The sequence below is a fragment of the Lissotriton vulgaris genome, chromosome 4_1, assembly GCF_964263255.1.
Source record: "Lissotriton vulgaris chromosome 4_1, aLisVul1.2, whole genome shotgun sequence".
NCBI classification, from domain to species: Eukaryota; Metazoa; Chordata; class Amphibia; order Caudata; family Salamandridae; genus Lissotriton; species Lissotriton vulgaris.
In genome coordinates, this window is record NC_141691.1 from 1,360,605,147 (window position 1) to 1,360,625,197 (window position 20,051).

Here is a 20,051-nt window from a genome sequence, read left to right on the forward strand (position 1 = left end):
AATGTATGTAATTCCCCAATCATCCCGATTCTTAAACGAACAGACCCAATTGCACCTCCAGTCTACAGACTGGTGATCGATCTTCGCGAGCTAAATAAATGCATCGTTCCCCAGTACCCAGTAGTGCCAGACATATCCTCTTTGTTGACTGCCATTGATTCCGAAGCAGCGTTCTTTACTGTAATTGATCTTAAGAACGCCTTCTTTAGTGTCCCCATTCATCCGGAAAGCCAATTTTTGTTCGGATTCTCATTAAATGGCCGAAGTTTTAAATTTGCACGTGCACCTCAAGGGTTCACGGAAAGTTCCAGTATTTACAGTCAAGCCCTGAAAAGACAACTAGACAGTATTCACATGCCTGCTGACACTGCTCTGCTCCAATATGTAGATGACTTATTGATAACTGCACGGACCGAACGTGATTGCGAGCATGCGTCACTGACAGTCCTATGTTTCTTGGCCGAAAAGGGGCATAAAGTGTCCCCTTCGAAGCTACAATTCTGTGCCCAGCAAGTGGTATACCTTGGGCACTTGCTGTCCAAATGGGGGAGACAACTGACACCAGAACGTATCCAGTTAATTGCACATCTGCCACAACCCAAGACACAAAAGGAGGTAAGGGCCTTCATTGGCCTCACCTCGTACTGTAGACAATGGATCCCTCAGTATGCATTTCTAGCTAAACCACTCATACAGTTAACAACACAGGAGGCAGCGACTTCGACTGTCCTCCCTTGGACTCAGGAACACACACAAGCTTTTGACGAGTTAAAGAAAGCCTTATGTCAAGCACCTGTTTTAGCAACACCATGTTATAGCAAGCCTTTTACACTTTTTGTTACAGAACGTGATGGCACAGCATTATCTGTTCTCACACAAGATCAAGCAGGACACCATAAGCCTTGTGCTTATTTTTCGAGTACATTGGATCCAGTGGCCCAGGCTCTGCCTGCGTGCCTCAAATCAGTTGCAGCGACAGCTCTAGCAATCAGACAAAGCGATTCAATAGTATTAGGACATCCCCTGACAGTACAAGTTCCCCATTCCGTGGAAGTTCTTTTGAACCGAACCCAGACTCAACACCTGACCATAGCAAGACTGACTGGATACGAATTGACATTGTTTCAGCCACACATAGAAATCAGACGCTGCAACATACTAAATCCCGCCACATTGTTACCCTCGAGTACGATTGACCCGACACCACATGACTGCATAGAAGTCATCAATACAGTAACAAAGCCCAGACAAGACTTGACAGATATTGCATTATCCGATCCAGACCTGACACTTTACGTGGATGGTTCATGTATGAGAACAAGTACAGGAGAGTTAGTGGCCGCCTATGCAGTGACCACTGAAACTGAAGTCTTAGAAACACATCGCATTGACACACTGTCTGCCCAGGCAGCAGAGCTCATCGCTCTGACCCAAGCCTGTATAATAGCCAAGAACAAGAAAGTAAACATATAGACAGATTCACAGTATGCATTCGGAGTCGTTCACGATTTCGGAGTTCTTTGGGAAGAAAGAGGTTTCCTAACTTCTCACGGTACCAAGATCCAACATGGTCCCCTTATTCAAGCTCTGTTAGAAGCAATACACTTACCTGCATCCATTGCTATCATGAAGTGCAAAGCACATACAAAAGTTACCGACACTATTTCCCAGGGTAATGATTCGGCAGATCGAACAGCTAAGCTTACAGCTCAGACTCAGACAGACCCGACAAAGACCGTAGTACTAACACAGACACATTGTATGACAGTGAAGGATCCCATTCTAGACGTGCTCGACATACAGACACATGCCACACCAGACGAAATCAAGAAATGGACTGAACAAGGAGGGATCCAAACAGATCAGGGATGGATGACGAAGGGAAGGGCCACATGGTTCCTCCCCGACTCTATGGTTCAAGTAATCATTAACACCGCACATAGTCCAGCACACTTAGTAGAAAAAGCCATGTTAGATAGCATTCAAAACCTCTGGTTCAATAAACATTTACGAGCAGCAGCAAAACAGAAAGTGCGTACCTGCATGATCTGTTGTCAGTTCAATCCAGGAAAAGGTGTTCCCGTGGAACAAGGTGGATTCCACCCTCCCGATCATCCTTTTGAAGTCCTACAGATGGATTATATCCAGATGGACCGATGTAGAGGATTTAAATATGTCCTTGTAGTTGTATGTGCCCTTTCCCGATGGACAGAAGCATATCCAGTCCCAGATTACACTGCCGCGACCACTGCTAAGCAGTTGGTTCGTGAATTTTTCCCGCGATACGGATTGCCCCGTGTTGTGTACTCAGATAATGGACAACCATTCTCGTCCGAGCTCATGAAACAGGTTTCACTCCTGTTAGGTTACCAGTGGAAGTTCCACTGTGTACGACATCCCGAAGCAGCTGGTTTGGTCGAGAGACACAATCAGACCCTGAAAACTCGATTAGCCAAAATATGTGCAGAGAAAGGTGTAGATTGGATCGTAGCATTGCCAGTTGCACTCTTCTATATGCGTATGGTAGCCCATTCTAGAACAGGATTGTCTCCTTATGAAATAATTTACGGGCGGCCTCCCAATATGTGGGGTACGCCTATGCCAAAGAAAATCACAGATGTTGACAGTACTATGCTGACAGATTACTTGGCCTCCTTGATGTCTGCACTACAATCTTGTCGTTCACAGGTTGCCGCTGCCTTCCCAGACAACACCCAAGGGAAACCGCATGAAGTGGTCCCCGGCGAGCACGTCCTGGTGAGGAATTTCGATAGGAAAAGTCCGCTGGAGCCGAGGTGGAAACAGCCTAAGTTGGTTTTGATGACGACGAGGACTGCGGTCAAACTGGAAGGCAGGAAAGGCTGGGTGCACTCCAGCCATATAAAGAAAATTCATGGACTGTGTCCAGACACTGTGATTAAGGACTGCCCCCTTCCGGACATTGACTCTAAACTTCCCCTGCTAGAGAAAACTCCCCAAGAGGAGTACCGTTTAAAGCTGAGGTCTAGTAAGTCAGACAGCGTTTAATTGTTTAAGTCCCCCCCTGGGTGAAGCGGTTAGACAGGTTTCTGACATGAACAAGATAGACCCAAGTAGTCAGAGAGATAGGCGTAACGAGAAAAGAAAAAAGCACTGTAAAGTTTTGCACAGCGGATGCATAATCGCCTTATTCTCCATGTTTCTTCTGAGTCTTACGATAATATGTACAGGTTTAATGCTACATGTCTTTTTTCCTCTTGATTCACATGTACATGCTTCCTCTAATGACACTGCAGAGCACACTTTCAGCGACCTGCCTCCACACGAGTTATCCTATCGATTAGCAATGCGCAACAATACATTCATTCGTATGTTACATCATACTCACCAGACCAGCAATGCCACAAATTGCTGGGTATGTGGCCGACTTCCACCTTACCAGAAATACAAGGGAGCTCTGCCTCTCTTTCCTTACCCGTTCACACATAATGGTTCATGTGGTGCATGGTTTGCTTTAATGTCTTCCCTAGATAGTAAGTCCAAAGTTTCCCAAGGCAATTGGATATGGGGGAACCTGAATACAGTCATGAATAAAGCATGTTTCCCAGATGCAGACGGTCTCCCACAAAGGACAGGGACCGATCTAGAAAATGAAGTGTATGCATTAGGTAACTTTTCCCTCAACCTCATGATCCTGAACGTCCAGTCCGAGACTAATTCGAACTCGCCGTTTATTACAGTTTTGCCAGTGAAAGGTGAATTATGCGTCAGAAAGAATGGCTCAGTACATTTAGGACACAGTGATTGTAATACTGTGGTCGAATTCAGTGACAAGGGAATGTCTACTTTCAAAGCCTCCCGCCATTCTTATTTCATTTGTGGACATACAGCTTATGTTCATCTGCCCCCTGATTGGGATGGGACGTGTTATATTGCGTTCCTCCTGCCACCTGTTTTCCTAGCCCCGCCTGATTATCATCGAAATTCACGGCTTGTGAATGTAAGACATAGAAGGGAGATCAAGACCCCAATTGTCGACCAGACTGAGACAAGGTTGGAACAATACACAGATTTTAATAAAGGATTCTTTTTCTTTATCGGCCCTATCCAAAACAGTAAATTAATACGCAGATTAACAAGAACTCTTGAAGCGGTAGTGAACGAAACTACTTCTGCTTTAGGTTATCTGACCGAAGAACAATCTGCTATGAGACTCGTAGTTCTTCAAAATCGCCTTGTCCTTGACGTCATCCTGGCAGATAGGGGCGGGGCTTGTAGAGTCATCGGATCCAGTTGTTGCGTTTTCATTCCAAATAACGCGCCATCCGTGTATAAGGCTATTACTAGGCTTCATGAAATAGCTCACCTGATTCACCAGAATCCAGGCACCTGGACTTGGTCCGGTTGGCTCTGGAGTGTGATATCCGCTTGGGGATGGAAATTCCTATCATTCCTAGGTATAATATTGGTTATAGTATTCAGTTGTTGTCTATGTCTGCAATGTGGGCCAGCGATTTGCGGCTTGTGCGCCACAGCCTGTATTCCAGGTCCAAGTTCCCGAATGATAAAAGACGAACAAATGATGTTATATGAACAGATAGATGGTCTCATGAATATAGATATATCCTAAAAGGGTGAAGTAGGGGCCAAGGAGGGAATGAGGTAATAGAAATTTTCAGGTAGCCAAAGTGTCCCCCAACTCGCACCCTATCCATGCACCCATGTTCCTTGTATGTCGGGTAACTTCTGTTCCGTTCATGCTAGAGAGACGCAAATACATTTGCGTCCATCCTTAACATATCAGCTATCCAGCCATGCATAAATATCCCGTTAATTAGGTTTCTAGACCTACGGTGCCAACGTCTTTACATGGTGCACTTTCACGTTTTCATCCACGTTTTCTGGCCCAGTCGAGTTAGGCCCTTAACGAGGCACGAGCCTCATCTCTCCTGTCTCTGAAAGCTGTATGCATCACTTCCTGCCACAGACGAGCAGTGCCCGGCTCGGCCTGGTTCGCTTGCCAAGATGATGTTTCACCTGCAAGTTATCTGTCCAGCCTCCTCAAAAACACATTCCAGTCTAGCGAAATAGGTAAACATATTCCCGGCTGCAGAGCAAAGGGCCCTGCCTTCCTGTCTCCATGCAAGTAATTTACTGCTCCCGTTACCATGGTAGGCCCATGGCCCCCGCACTCTACATGAAGATCCCTTTGCACGCACTCGCATTCAATGATTAGGCCCTTGTCCGAGAGACCTTTTACTCCAGACACTACATCCTCAGAACATACGATATCAGATATGCTATAGGTACAGGTCGTTTTGACACTCTAGACACCAGTCTCCTCTACTCGTGCAAAAGTCAAAGCCCCCAGTTCTCCCCAGTTACACGTCATGCTCAGCTGCGCGCGCATATAGGTTAGAAGTTTCTGCCGACTCTGCAAACTTTCACTAAGCATCCACCCATTTGTGACGTTTCATATTACGTTTCTCTGACATGTCCAGTACACGCCCATGTGTACGCCTTCTTACACGCCTCCTATTACGTACATGTGTTCTTATCTCTCTCTTTTCACCTGTTACGCCTACGGTATTGGCTCCAATTGTACCGTTTTACTATATATAATGTGTACTGTTAATAAAAAGTTGAATGTCCCTTCCTGAACCTGCGTGGTGATGGAACCCGATGTCCCTTGCTTCGAAGCATTATTAAAGCCTGTATGACTCAGATACCACGGACTCTGCCTCTCATTTTAATGAGCTGTCTTGTATTGATAATTATACGGAAAAATGATTAGGTAAAATTTATTTACCACACCCCCTTCCATGAAATCGACAGAGCTTGGTCTCGATTTATTGATGATATCTTCTTTATATGGAAGGGGGACCAGGAATCATTAAATGAGTACATCTGGATTATTTATTTTTATTTATTTTATAGCATTTGTAAGGCGCGCAGCTACCCACAAAGGGTTTCCCGGCGCCGAAAGAGCAGATCACGAGGACAGCTAGCTAGAAAGAGAATCCAGGGGTACTTATATGTCAAACAACCAGGTCTTTACACTTTTCCTAAAGTTCCTGAAGTTTTCCTCTTTGCGTATTTGAGTGGGCAATGTATTCCACAGGGTTGGACCTAGATATGAGAAAGATCTCCCGCCCATTCTCGCCCGTTTGAACCTGGGAACCGCAAATTTCGCTGATGTGGCTGAGCGAAGATTGCGATTGGGAACATGGAGTTTGGCAAGGTCTTGGAGATATTTGGGGGCAGTCCCAGCTTTAATTTTAAACAGGTAGGTCAGAGTTTTGAATCGAATCCTGTTTTCGACCCTGAGCCAGTGTAGATCCCTAAGATGTTTTGTGATCCTGGCATGTCTGGGTATTCGGCAAAGCAGTCTGGCTGCGGCGTTTTGTACCAGTTGTAAGCGTCTTACTACTGCTTTGTTTGCACCCAGGTACAAGATGTTACCGTAGTCAAGCCGAGAGGTTACTAAGGCATTGACTACGGTCTTCTGAGTGGTAAGTGGCAACATCCAGACAATTTTTCGGAGCCATCTAAGAATTGTAAAACATGTGCCCGCTACTTTGTTGGCTTGCTGTAACATGGAGAGGTTGTCGTCTATGATAACCCCAAGGTTTCTGACCTGGGTGGCAGGAGGCGGTAGCTTGCCTAGTGATGTCGGCCAGTGGGGATCACTCCAAAGGTCCTTATTATTCCCTAAAAGGAGGATCTCAGTTTTGTCCCCATTCAATTTAAGTTGATTGGTTGACATCCAGAAGAATATCTCATGGAGGCCTATTTTGAGTGCGGAAGGGGCAGAGGTATCAGATTTAGAAAGAGGGAACAAAATCTGGGAATCGTCGGCATATGTCATTAAAATAAGACCAGAGTTCTCAACAAGATTAGCTAGGGGACGAAGATACAAATTAAACAATAGGGGGCTCAGGATAGATCCCTGTGGTACCCCATGGGGAGAGTAGAAGACATCTGAGCAGGCCTCAGCAGAGGTGATCTGGAAGGTGCGTAGGGATAAGTATGATTTAATCCATTCTAACGCCCTGCTTTCGACACCACACTCCTCCAGCCTGACGAGCAGTCTGGTATGAGAGATGGTGTCGAAGGCCGCACTGAGATCTAACAGGACCAGTGCTACCGTTTGGCCATAATCTCTGAGCTCTCGGATCTTTTCGGTAATCCCGAGCAGGGCTGTCTCGGTGGAGTAGCCACTCCTAAAGCCAGACTGGGAGGGGTGAAGTAATTCGTTTTCCTCTACATATGAGGAAAGTGCCTCATGGATGTGCCTTTCTAACACTTTAGAAAATGCAGGGAGTAACGATATTGGCCGATAATTGGCCAAAGTCGTAGGATCGGCAGTCGGCTTTTTTAACAAAGGGCTGACTATGGCGTGCTTCCATAAAGCAGGAACTGAAGCGTGTTCCAGGGAGGCATTAAGTGTGTCTGTGATGGGCATCAAAGTGGAGTCCTCCAGTTGGCTCATGATGCTGATGGGAATAGGGTCGCGCGGGGAACCTGATTTGATGGATTTGAGAAGTTTCCTCAGTTGATCTGGAGTGATGGGAGGCCAGGCATCAAGATGACAATTACTATTGGGGGTTAGAGGAAGGTCATTTTGGTTGTGGGCATTCGAGCTGTTTGTGTTTATATTTGAGACGATTTTCTCAATTTTGTCAGAGAAAAAGGCTGCCACATCCTGACACCGCTGGGTGTTGAGTGGAGCCGCCTCTGCTCTACAATTTTCTCCGGCTAGTTCCTTCACTGTGTTAAAGAGCGTCTGGGCTTTGTTTACAGCTGTATTTATAGTAGTGGTCACATAGCTTGCCTTGGCTTTCATACATGCCGAATGATAGTTATTTCTGGCCTTTCGATAGATCTCTTTTTGTTGCATCAACACGGCAGATTGCAATATGAAGTTCACGGCCCATTTAAGCAATCGCCGAGTGGAGTTTCTTAACATCTGGGTGGAGCATCGACAAAATGAGATTTATGTGTCCCTTTTCACCTAACCGACTGTGAGGAACACCTTATTGCAGTACGGCAGCTTTCACCCTCGCTGCCAAAGAGGCGGCATTCCCTTCAGTCAGTTTCTTCGGATTCGAAGGAACTGTTCTGATATTAAAGATTTTCTCACTCAAGCGGACATACTGAAGGAGAAACTTGCCCATCGTGGCTACCCCCACAAACTGATACAAGAATCATTCAAACGGGCTAGATATTTTAACCGTGAGACGATGTTCTTACCCCAGTAGAAGGAACCCCTGAACAAACTGGTCTGTGTGACCAGGCGCTCCAACCATAACCATAAATTGAGACAGGCCATTAACTCCAGCTGGCACCTCTCAATTTGGGCAATGGGGAAGAGCTTCTCCCCAAACCTATATTTGCCTTCAAGAGAAACAAGAATCTTAAGAACTATTTTGTTAGAGGCAAGTTACAGGAGTCTCCTGCCTTGCTACAGAAAGCCATATGTGGCTCTGGCCCCATAAAAGGCAACCATCGGTGTGGCAACTGTCAGGCCTGCCCCAACGCCTTAGTGGGAAATGAGATTCAAACCCCTGAACGGTCTGTCTCTTAGACTAAAATGATGAACTGTCGCACCTCCAACATTGTTTACATCATTTTTTGTCCGTGCAATCTTTTGTACGTTGGAGAAACTGGACGAGAGTGCCTAAAAAGAACAGAGGAACATAAGTCGAATATACAGATTAAAAAGACCTCAGCCCCCCTTGTTGCCCACTGGCTTGAGAAGAACCACGTAGAAAGCGACCTGAAGTGGTCCATACTGGACAAGATCCCGCAGCTATACGCAAAAAAAGAGGTCCTCTGGATATACCTTCTTAATGCTGTGAAAAAGGGCCTGAACGAGAACTGTCCTTGGGAGAATGCCTTTATTTAATGGAACCCCCTGTAGACTCCATGAACATGTGGCTCCTTTCCGTCATTCCCTGATGTGTACTTGTTGATGGAGAAGCCACAGACTCTGACCCCATGTTGTACTGATGGAGAGTGCAGGGATCCGTGGATTGTTCTGGGTGCTTCTTTCTTTTCCTGTTTATCAGGTCTTTTGGAATTAACACCTTAGATGCGGCGCAAATATCCCTCCCAGTGCTGCGCTGTCCATTGGAACTAGTGCTGAATGGACGTCCAATGGTCGTGCGCAGCACTGGGGAGGTAGTGCTGCCGTTGGCCAACGCCCCGACGCAGCACTTAAAGGCTAATTGGAGGTGCTCCATGTAAAAAAAAAATTCTGATCTTTTATTTCTTATTTTTATTTTTGGGTAATTATGGTCTTATTTTCCACTCACTCTTTGGTCCTTAAGATGTGGAATCTGTCTGATTCTCCCCCCTTAAAGCATTTTTGAGCATATTTCCTACGTTCCAAGATGGCCGCTGTATGTATCGCCTATCCTTCGAGCCGGTTTACAGTCCGCCCTCCCTGTATACTAATCTGACGCCCCTGTACGTAACGAGGCGGAAGCGGCAGTGTTTAAAATGGGCTGAACATACCGGTACTTTTATGCGTCCGATGGAACGGCGGGCGATTGAGGAGGCGTGCTGCTGAGCCCCTGGTACAACTGAATTAACGTACTTTAACTGTAAGCGGGACTCTGACTGGGGCGGATTATTACTTAGTATCCGGATTAGAGAGGAACACAGCCTGGTACCGCTTTGAGCTGCCCTTGTAATTTTCTCCGGGCCGCCACGCTCTTATTTTTTTGTATTTTTCTTTATCTCGCGGCGTGCGGCATGTGAGCAATAATTACGGGGGGATCCTTCCTGCCCCTGAGTATTTCAGGTGCCCATTCCCCCTCAGTCTAACCCCGACATTGGTCTCTTTTCCTCTCACTCGTATTTCTGGTGTACCATACTGATCTACTTCCTTTGCTAGTTTAACGGCTGACTAAGACCCCTTTACATGAAGTGCGTTGGGGGGATGGAGCCAATTGTTTTTTAATCTTCCAGTTTAGCATCCCATGGTAAGCGCGCTGAGGGAAATGAGGCCTTCGGATATTTAGTTGTGTATTCCGCCTGACTTATTCATTGAGTCTGGCGGTGTTTATTGATTGAGGCCCTCCTTATACACAGATTGATCTACGTGTGTCGGCGTGCCTGGGAACCTCTGTATAATCTATCTTCATGGGGGATTCTTCGTGACAACTGCCCTAGGCCTTACCGAGTTTTACATCGTAGCACTACCTTCTTGCTTTTCAGACTCACTGCCCTTGCTCCAATCAATTTACTGCCTGATTATGTGAAGCTGCCGGATCTGTCCTCCCCTGAGATCTGTTATGTCTGTTCGGCAGTCAAAAGAGAAAACCTGATGATTTTGAGGATAAGGAACCACCGTGATTTCCCCTGGTAGGTTCATCTGTCGAACTTGGGATGAGGGCTATAGCCTTGGTGTGCAGGAGTTGTTCTCTCTTGTGGCATCTTTTTAGAGAGATGTATAAATATGTCTATCTGTACCCTTCATGTTTTTCTGTCCCAGAACCTTGCGGAGAAGCTTTAATTGCTGGGTCTCTCTATGCCGCCTTCACTTTAGGAAGTATTTATGGCGTTTCTCGCTTCCCTTATGATGGGAAGGCTACCTGAGATTATATATCAATTTTGCTGACCACCCGGGGGATTGGTTCTGAACTCGAATTTACTGTCCGCTATATCACTTTCTAATCTTGGTGTTTCACTCTCTGACACTGGTATGCACATTGTACGGTGGTCTGTTTTTTCGTCACTATTCTGTTTTTTTTTTTTTTTTGTAAATATCTTTTTATTGCAGCAAGGTAAGCGATACATTCAGTAAGTACATTTGTGCCATTTCCGTTGTCGCTCAATAAATATGCAACTTCCCCACACCCGTGTCACACAGCCATTCAGCTCACACCCCGGAGGTTGAGCGGCAATATCATGGGGAAAGAGCTGTGCTGGAGAATACTGCGTTGGTCAATAACTACCAGGTGTTTGGGAAATGGCAGTGCTGCTTTTCAGTCCTCACGCTCCCTCCTCTGTGCCCCATGTCCGATTGAACCAAGAGTCACTCTTTACCATTACTGATCAACCAGCCCCCCTGTCCCCCCCCAACTCTCCCATCCCCACCTACCCCCCTTCCCTCGCCCAGAACTGTCCCCCCGCCCCCACCCCCCCAGGCGTGCTAGAGTACCACCAATACGAGTCCTCAACCCTCCCGGCTAAACCAGATCCGAAGTAAACCACCAGGAGTTATCAACAACCATCTGTCAGTCATCACAATGGAAATAGGGGAGCAAAAGAGGGGGCCTAGGTCATCCCCACGTGAAGCGGGCGCTCCGCCGGAGCCGGGCTATGCGCTGGGGTGTCCTCCTCGTCCATGTCCAGAAGCGTGAGGTCCAGGACCAGCCCCTCCCATGCCCTGGCCCTCTCCAGAGCCACGTCATTGCCTGCCCTGAGTGCGGCCTGCAGACGAAGCTCTCCCTCACACCGGGCCCATTTATGTAGCTCAGCCTTCCACCGCTCTCCCGTGCGGCCCCTGGTCGCCTTCCATTGGGACGTAATGGCCCGCTTCGCTAGGAGGAGACCCAGGTCCAGAAATTTGCTAGTAACCTTGTTCTTTGATGTGTGTGGGAACCAGTGTAGGATGCAGTGTGCCATGGTGAGTTGTAAGTCCCTCTCCGTTACCTCCCTCAGAACATCCACTACCTCTCTCCAGAAGGAACCCAGCTCAGGGCAGGACCAGAACATATGTTGGAAATCGGCTAAATCCGCCGGGCAACGCGGGCAGGACGCCGGATGGGCTGGGAAGTATTTATGTAGTTTGTCAGGGGTCAGGTAGGCCCTGTGTAGGACATAAAAGTGCACCAGCTGGAACCTTGCGTTGTGCGTCCCGTTTCGGGCCCGTTCCAGTATGCCATTCCATGCCTCCTCAGGGATTTCGGTCGCCAGATCAGCCTCCCATTTCGCCTTCAAGGCCAGCAGTGGGGCGACGGACTCCGAGACCATGCGTCGATACAGGCATGTGACAGCCTTGACCGTCCCCGCCATCATCACTACATACTGGCAGCCCAGAGACAGTGGCGGCTCCGTCATGCCCGTCTTCCAATGTTTGCGGATCGCCGCCATTAGCGCCGCGTGAAGGAGGAAGTCCCCCCCCCCCCCCCCCCGCCAACTCAAAGCGGTCCTTCAGGAGGTTGAAGGGCAACAGCACTCCGTTCTCGTAAAGGTCACCCATGGACGACAGCCCCTGCAGGTCCCAACCGTCTAGCCCGCGCCACTAGCCTCCATGCGGTAGTGCCCCGCAGAGTTTGAGTGGGATCTCAGGTGCGTACGAAACCATAATACCACCCCTTCGGCGATATCTGTTCCAGCATTTTCGGGCTGTTGCAAATTCCTGAGTGAGGTGGAAATCTCCCATCGGGAGTCCCAGGACAATCCGGGACAACGCCTGGACCGGGCCCGCCGGTTCTCCCGATCCGTCCTCCCCTCTCCTGGCTCTTGCCACCCATTGCGTCAGCCATTGCAGTTGCGCCGAAAGGTAGTAGAGCTCATAGTCTGGCACTGCCAACCCTCCATCCGTCCGAGGGCGGAGAAGCGTGTCATGCGCCACCCTGCGCCTGCCCGCCCCCCACAGAAAGCCGATAACCATCGTCCGCAGCCGCCGAAAGTAGCTCGCCGGGATCCAGATCGGGAGGGTCCCGAAGAAGTAAAGCAGCCGCGGCAAGGTCACCATCTTGAGTAGCGCCACTCTCCCCATGAGTGACAATGGGAGCGTGCTCCAAAAGTCAAAATTCCCTTTAGTGTGCCTGATTGCCGACCCAATATTTCCCTCAAGGATATCCGCCCTGTCATGGAAGATCGAGGTGCCAAGGTATCGCAGGCTCCTCTCCTCCCATGTCACTCCCTCTGTGGTTTGTGGGCATATTCTCCGTGGGCGGGCTGGGAATAGGTGGGACTTCGCCCAGTTCACTCGGAGGCCCGACACTCTGCTCAAAGATTGTAGGAGGGTCTTAGCTCCACGCAGAGAGTCAGCCGAGTCCGCCAAGAACATCAGCAGATCATCTGCTTATAATGCGATGTGGTGCACCTGTCCATAGACGTCCAGTCCCCGAAACGCTCGGCCCAGCCAGGCTCGCGCCGCAAGGGGTTCGACAGCCAGGGCGAACAGTAGGGGGGAGATAGGACATTCCTGGTGGGTGCCCCTGCCCACCACACACATCTCAGTGATAACCCTCCCAGTTCTGACCCTCGCCGTCGCGTTCTGGTAGAGCAGCATCGTCCAATTCAAGAAGCCCTCGCCGAGGCCCAGCGCACGCAGGACGTGGAAGAGATAAGGCCATTCTAGGCTGTCAAAGGCCTTCTCCATATCGACAGCAAACACCACTGCCTCGTCGCCGTCATAGGTGTCAGCCTCCAGTACATGTAGGAGTCGCCGCACGTTAAGCGCCGTGTTGCGGGTCGGGATGAAGCCCGACTGGTCCGCGTGAACCAGCATGGGCATGTGGGGGAGCAAACGCGTCGCCAAGATTTTACTTAAAATCTTGTAGTCTAGGTTGAGCATGGACAGGGGGCGATACGCCGTTCTGTCCCACGGTTGCTTGCCCGGTTTTAGCAGGGGGACGATCAGCGCCTCACCAGTGGTCGCAGGTAGGCTACCCAGCCGCTTTGACTCGTTGTATAGCCACGTCAGCCGGGGCACAAGGAGATCAACATAGGTGAGATAAAATTCCGTTGGGAATCCATCGGTGCCCGGCGTCTTGTTCCTCGCCATGCTCTTGATGGCGACTCGCACCTCTCTCTCCTCGATCTTGTCCCCGAGCCGCTTCGCGTCCTCCTCACCCAGCTCCGGCAGCTCAAGATCCTCCATAAAGGCCTGGAATTCCTCCAGCGATGGGAGGACCCTGCTGCGGTAAAGCTCCGTGTAGTAATCATAGAATAACTCATTAATCCCCTGTTGATCAAATCGCGCCACCCCCGCGTGGTCTGAGTTCAAGGATGACCGAGCTCCGGCGAGTCGGATTGGCCAGCCAGGCCAGAAGAACTCCTGACTTGTCGCGTTCCGAGTGCGCGCGTGTAAGGTAGGCCTTGTAGTCAAAGCACCGGAGGCGCTCCACCGTCGCCGCCACCGCCTCTCGCGCCTCCAGCAGGGCCTCGTGTGTGTCCGGTCGTTCAGGCCTTGCCCTCTCCAGCCCCCGTAATTTCTCGTCCTCCCTCGCGATGTCCTCTAGTAAGGTTCTCCGCACCCCCGATGTCGTCGCAATGCATTGACCCCGCATCACAGATTTGAAGGCGTCCCATTCCGTCGCGACCGTGCCCGCGTTGATCTGGAAGTACGCTTCGATGCCCGAGGCTATTGTGGTTTGGGTTTGGAAGAGCTGGTCGTCTAGCGCCTCGGGCGGAGTTTCCAGGCTGGGATCCTCGGGCGGTATTGCGACCAGCGCATCCGCATGAGAAGCGGGTTATGGTCAGAGATCGAGCGCGTGAGATACTCACTGTGGCACACCTCTGCATGCACGTCCTGGGAACACAGGAAGGCATCTATGCGGACGTGCAATTCATGGAGAGCGGAGAAGAACGAGTAGTCCCTGTCCTCCGGGTGGTTAGCCCTCCACGAGACGACCAGACCCCACTGGCGCTGCCAGCCGGTGCGCGCAAGTGCCAATTTGCCAGCTGGTGCATTTGGTAGGGGGGGGGGGGTGCGATCTGTCCAGGGCAGTGTCAGTCACACTATTAAAGTCACCGCCCAGGAGCAAGGGTTCCACTAAAAACGGGGCCAGTTTGTTGGACAGCAGGGAGAGAAATGCAGGCTGGTCCACATTCGGGGCGTACAAACAACCCAAATTAAGGTCCCTCCCATGTAGTTTGCCTCGCACCATTATGTATCTCCCCTCCGGGTCAATTACCTGTTGTGTGCACTGGAAAGGTACCCCCGCCCATATCCAAATGGCCACCCCCCTAGCATAAGCAGAGTAGCCAGTGTGGTAGACTTGCCCCCTCCAACGTCGTTGCAGCGCCTTCCCTTCCTTAGCTAGCAGATGCGTTTCCTGGAGTAAGGCGATGTGAATGCCCCGCCTGACTAAATAGGAGTGGATCTTGTGTCGTCTATGCATCGAATGCATTCCCCTTACGTTCCATGTGAGACATTTGTAGCCTAAGTCGGATCCCATTGCAGAGTCCACCGTGCTCCATCTACCCTCTCAGTGACCCCCCCCAGCACGCCCAGGTCCCACCCCCGTCCCCCCCCTAACCTGTTCAAGCAAACTACCCCAACCCCCACACCCCAGGACAGACAACCAACATGGAAACCCCATCCAAACTCAAGTAGCAAAAGTGTATCACAGTAGAATAGGGCTAGGGTGGCCGTGACGCCGACCCCAGACAGGCCCGAAGCTACCCGCCCCCGCCCCCCCCCCCCCCAAAACACTCAGGAGAGGTCTCCCGACTCTTCCCTCCCCCAACATTTCAGTGATAAGTCCCAGGAGGTATCCGCACCTCACCGCATAGCGTCCGGAAGCAGCCCCCATCCACACCCCAGTACCTTACATATGTGGCCAGTGTCCTGCGATCTAGTTCCGCCAAGAATTCCATCTGCTGTTTGGGGAGTCACCACCGGCAGGTCCGTCTCTGAGAGCTCGTGCCCACTGCTGGAGCCAGGGCTGGGAGCACTGACCTTAGACTGCTCCGATGCGCTACTGGAAGGGCTGGCGTCTCCCTGGCTGATGGCCGCCACTGCCAGCACCGCCTTAGCTCGTTCCTGCTGCCATCCCGACGGGGAGCCAGATCGTCGGCGTCGTTTCCGTGGAACGTCTCCTGGGTGAGGTCTCCGGCGGGGGATCTGCGCACGACTCCCCTCTGGCATCCAACCAGCTCCAAGCCTCCTGTGGTGTTAGGAAAAAGTGGGTGTGCTCCCCAGCAATGACCCTCAGCCGTGCCGGGAACAGCATAGCATAGGGCAGCTGCAGCGACCTCAGTTTCCGCTTGACCGCCAGGAAGGAGGCCCTTTGTTTTTGCACGTCTGTAGTGAAGTCCGGGAAGACCATGACCCTGCTATTGTCGATTCTCAGGTCCGGGAGGTCTCTCACCCTCCGCAGGATGTGGTCCCTGTCTCGGAAGTGCAGGAGACGCAGTACTATCGGACGCGGCGGCCCCCCCGGCTTGGGAGGGCGCGCAGGGACTCTGTGTGCCTGCTCAATGGCAAAAAACGGGGAAAGTCCTTCTGGGGCTACCTCAGTCCGCAGCCAGCCCTCCAGGTAGGAGACCGCATCCCGCCCCTCCACTTTTTCTGGGACCCCCACGACGCGGAGGTTATTGCGCCTAGAGCGCCCTTCGCTGTCCTCAGCTCTGAGCTCCAGCACTCGTACCTTCTGCGCCATCTCCGCCAATGATGCCTTTAGAGCAGCTACATCCCCAGGCAGACTTTTCAGGGTTACCTCCGAGGTCGCCACTCGCTCTTTCAGCTTCCTATGGTCATCCTTCAGCAAGGTCAGGTCCGATCTGATGGTATCCATGCGCTTTTCAAGAGCTTCCCGCGACGCCACGATCGCCTGCATGATGTCCCCCAGGGAAGGATCCCGTGGGCAGGCCGAGCTCCCCACGCCAGGCCCCGGTGTATCTTCTTCCACGAGGTGGCCCGGGTCATCCAGCTTCAGGGCTTCAAAGCCCTTCTTTCTGCCTCCCCGCACCATTCTGGCGGGCAGCTAGCTTCGTGTGCCCCTGCGGTGGCCGCCGGTGCTCCCACTCTCCACACCATCTCCGTCGCAGGCACTCAGCTCTTACGCGCCTCTGGGCCCGCGTCAGGCGGGGTCCAGGTCAACAAGCAGCCCAAGGATCAGGTCCCACTCCACCAGGGCTGCGGGGCACCAGTGCTCTGTGGTCGGTCGCTTGGCGAGGTCTCCCTCGTCTGGGTGTCCCAGGCTGACTTCGCGCCTGCAAGTACCAGTCCCGGTGTGGTTCTCGGTACGCGGGCGTCTCTGGCCAGGCAGCCGCCTCTTCCCGCCTTCAGTCCGGGTGCCTCTCAGGAGTAGGTGGCCGGTGCCTCCGCTTCCACTCTCCTCACCATCGCTGTCCGTGCGCCACTGGCCTGCTGGTGATGTGGGCTCCGCGCTTCCCCCGGCGGGGGGCCCCAGAACTATTCTGTTTTTATCTAGGTGAGCAGGTCTGTTCTGAAATGTGTCTTTGATGATTTACTGCTTGAGACTTTGAATAAATGGCAGGTTTAAACACCGTTGTTCTAGATGTGGGATGTTAAAGCACTCTATTCCATTCTTGATATGCTATATATAACTGAATTTGTATTTACCTGGAGCCTATGAAGGAGCGTTTGCTGATGTGATTTTGCAGGTGTTTTGTGCCACCTCCCATTGTTCACTTCCGCGCTGATGAAGGTGCCGCCCCGGCTGGGGTAACACACCGAAACGTGCGTTGGCGTTATTCGTGCGGGGGCAGCAGGACTGTATCTACCCCTACCACCCAGATGACTTGTTTCCATTCTGTCATCTAACCATCTTGTGGCTGTTATGCACAATTTTTAATACTACTTGCGCATTGAAGTGTGTGAAAGATGTGTGAGTTAGTATGATGAATACTGGGTATGTATGATGGTAAGAATGTTATGTTTGAAGCAGTTGTGTGGGACTTGATTTGTCTTATTAAATGATGACATGTTTGGATAACCATGTTGTGTATTTTTAAATTGTTTAAAAAAAATTCTATTAAAAAACAAATAAAATTACTACATATTTTGTAAAAGTCGATGTGATCATTTATCTGTGCCCTTGATCTGCTCCAGAGATAGTGGATGTATTTTAGGACCCGTTGCCTGGGTGTTGTTTGAAAATACGGGACAGGTAGTTTTTTGCTTTTGGGTCAACGATGGTGGCATGGCTGGTGGTACAGCTTATCACAACTGACAGAAAGAGACTTCAAATAAAGTTAGACAAATGTAAAGTTTTATTTCACATTTAGAAACCAGGAAAGTCTCCAAAAGCTTGTACAAATAAAATACAAAAAATAAATGTACAATAACAAAGCTACTGCATTTAAATACAAGGTAAGAAACGCAGTTGCTACCATGGAAATACATCAAGTTCAAAAAGTATAAAAGTATTTACAGCATGAAATAATACAACACAAACCTTTTTTTAACACAAGTTATTCACATTTTCTACTATATTTCCAGGTAGAACAGTTTACAATTTTCTCTTTCTGTGGTTTCCATTTCTTTCAGGTGTGGAAATCGAAGTTTGCAGAAGTTGTTTCTTAGCTGGGGGTGATACCCATTCTTCTGAACTAGGTGATTAAAAATAAAGATGAAATTATGATTCTTAATAAAGTAAAACAGGATTACAATACTTTTCGCAGTGTGCCTTCAATTAATTCAGCAAAATTAATTTTAGGACACTCTCTTAAAATACTTTGTAACAGAGTGATAGCAGAGCAGATAGACAATGGCAAATGATGAGATATCGAGCCATAGAAAATGGTTGAAATTCAAGTAAACAGAACAAGTTTTGAAAAGTATGTATTTAAAAAAATTATTTAACTGAAAGATGTTCTCTAGCTTCATAAATGCACAGAACATGTACAGCTTGTCAGTAAGTTATACCTGCTGTACAAACAAAATAGGTGCAGCAGTATGGCCTTAGAGAGAGACGCACACACACACTCTGTACATAACACAGTGCAGCACTGCAGTGACTTTCATTAGTATTAATACACAAGTTACTACCTGTGTAACAATATTTCTTTAAGAGACATTAGTTAGTGATCCTTACCTTAGAATATCCCCAGGCGTCAGACTGGATCCAGAAAGTTTTGCTTAGCAGTACCCCTGCGCGTCAGTAGGTGGCGTCCTGCGGCTCCGCGTCCGCCGCTGGCATCGAATGCGCCGAGATGACGTCACAGAGACTACTTAGGCGCCACCCATGCGTGCTGACGTCAGTTCTGTACACTACTTTCCGCACCAGGAGCACGGAGCCATGCAAGATACTGACCATTAGTGCATAAAACTAGGGCCCTAAAAGGGGATGACCTTAACCCTAACGATCAGTTCGCAGAACGGGGAGGATGGGTGGGGCGGTAAGGAATCTATCACTAACTAATGTCTCTTACAGATATATTGTTACACAAGTAGTAACTTGTGCATCTGAAAGAGACACGTTAGTGATAGATTCCTTAATTTAGAATAGATACCCCAGCAATACCCACCCCGGTGGTGGGTCGGCGAACAAAATTACACTAGTATGTCCCGGAGAACAGAACGGCCAAAGAAGCTATCTCTCCAGACTTGACTTTCAAGGCAGTAATGCTTGGTAAACGTGTGCAAGGAGGTCCACGTAGCTGCATGACAACTGCAAGGGAACACCGCGTCGCAAGGCAGTAGTGGCTGCAGTTGCCCTGGTCGAATGGGCACGCAGTCCCACAGGAGGCTCCTTCTTGGCCAAGGAGTAACATGCTTTGATGCACAGAACGACTCACCGGGAAATGGTCCATTTGTGCACAGCCCGACCATTTTTGGCGCCCACGTAGCCAACAAAGAGCTGATCATCCACCCGGAACTATTGTGTATGATGCAGATAGAATGCGAGCACACGTTTTGGATCCAGACGGTGGAGCCTCTCCTCTTCCCTGGAAGGATGCAGAGGCGAAAAGAATGTGGGCAAAGTGATGGTCTGCCTGATGTGGAACGGCGTGACAACCTTTGGCAAGAAAGAAGTATGGGTCCTTAGAACCACCTTGTCCGGATGAACTGAAAGGAAAGGAGGTTTGGATGAAAGAGCCTGGAGCTCACTCACTATTCTGGCATAGGTGATAGCTACCAGGAAAGTCATCTTTAAGGTGAGAAGACGTAAGGGACAGTTATGAAGGGGCTCAAATGGAGCACACATTAAGTAAGTCAAGACAAGATTCAAGTCCCACTGAGGCATTATGAAAGACACTGGAGGGAACGTGTGTGTAATGCCTTTGAGGAAATGGTTAACAACCCGGGGCGTAAAAAGAAAAGGCTGATCAGGAAGCCTTAGAAAGGCGGAGATGGCAGAAAAATAACCGTTGATAGTGCCCAGAGCAAAGCCCTGCTGGGCCAAAGACAGAAT

General features: G+C 49.7%; 1 protein-coding gene across 1 annotated transcript in view; it reads right to left on the minus strand.

Annotated features, from left to right (window-relative positions):
- Positions 1–17,892: 17,892 nt before the first annotated feature.
- The window catches only part of SMCHD1 (structural maintenance of chromosomes flexible hinge domain containing 1), a 2,274,803-nt gene continuing 2,272,644 nt past the window's right edge, over positions 17,893–20,051 (minus strand). The window contains exon 51 of the mRNA XM_086965602.1: positions 17,893–18,246. Coding sequence (XP_086821728.1) covers positions 18,147–18,246 — 100 coding nt within the window. The 3' untranslated portion in view covers positions 17,893–18,146. The remainder of the gene's footprint in view (positions 18,247–20,051) is intronic.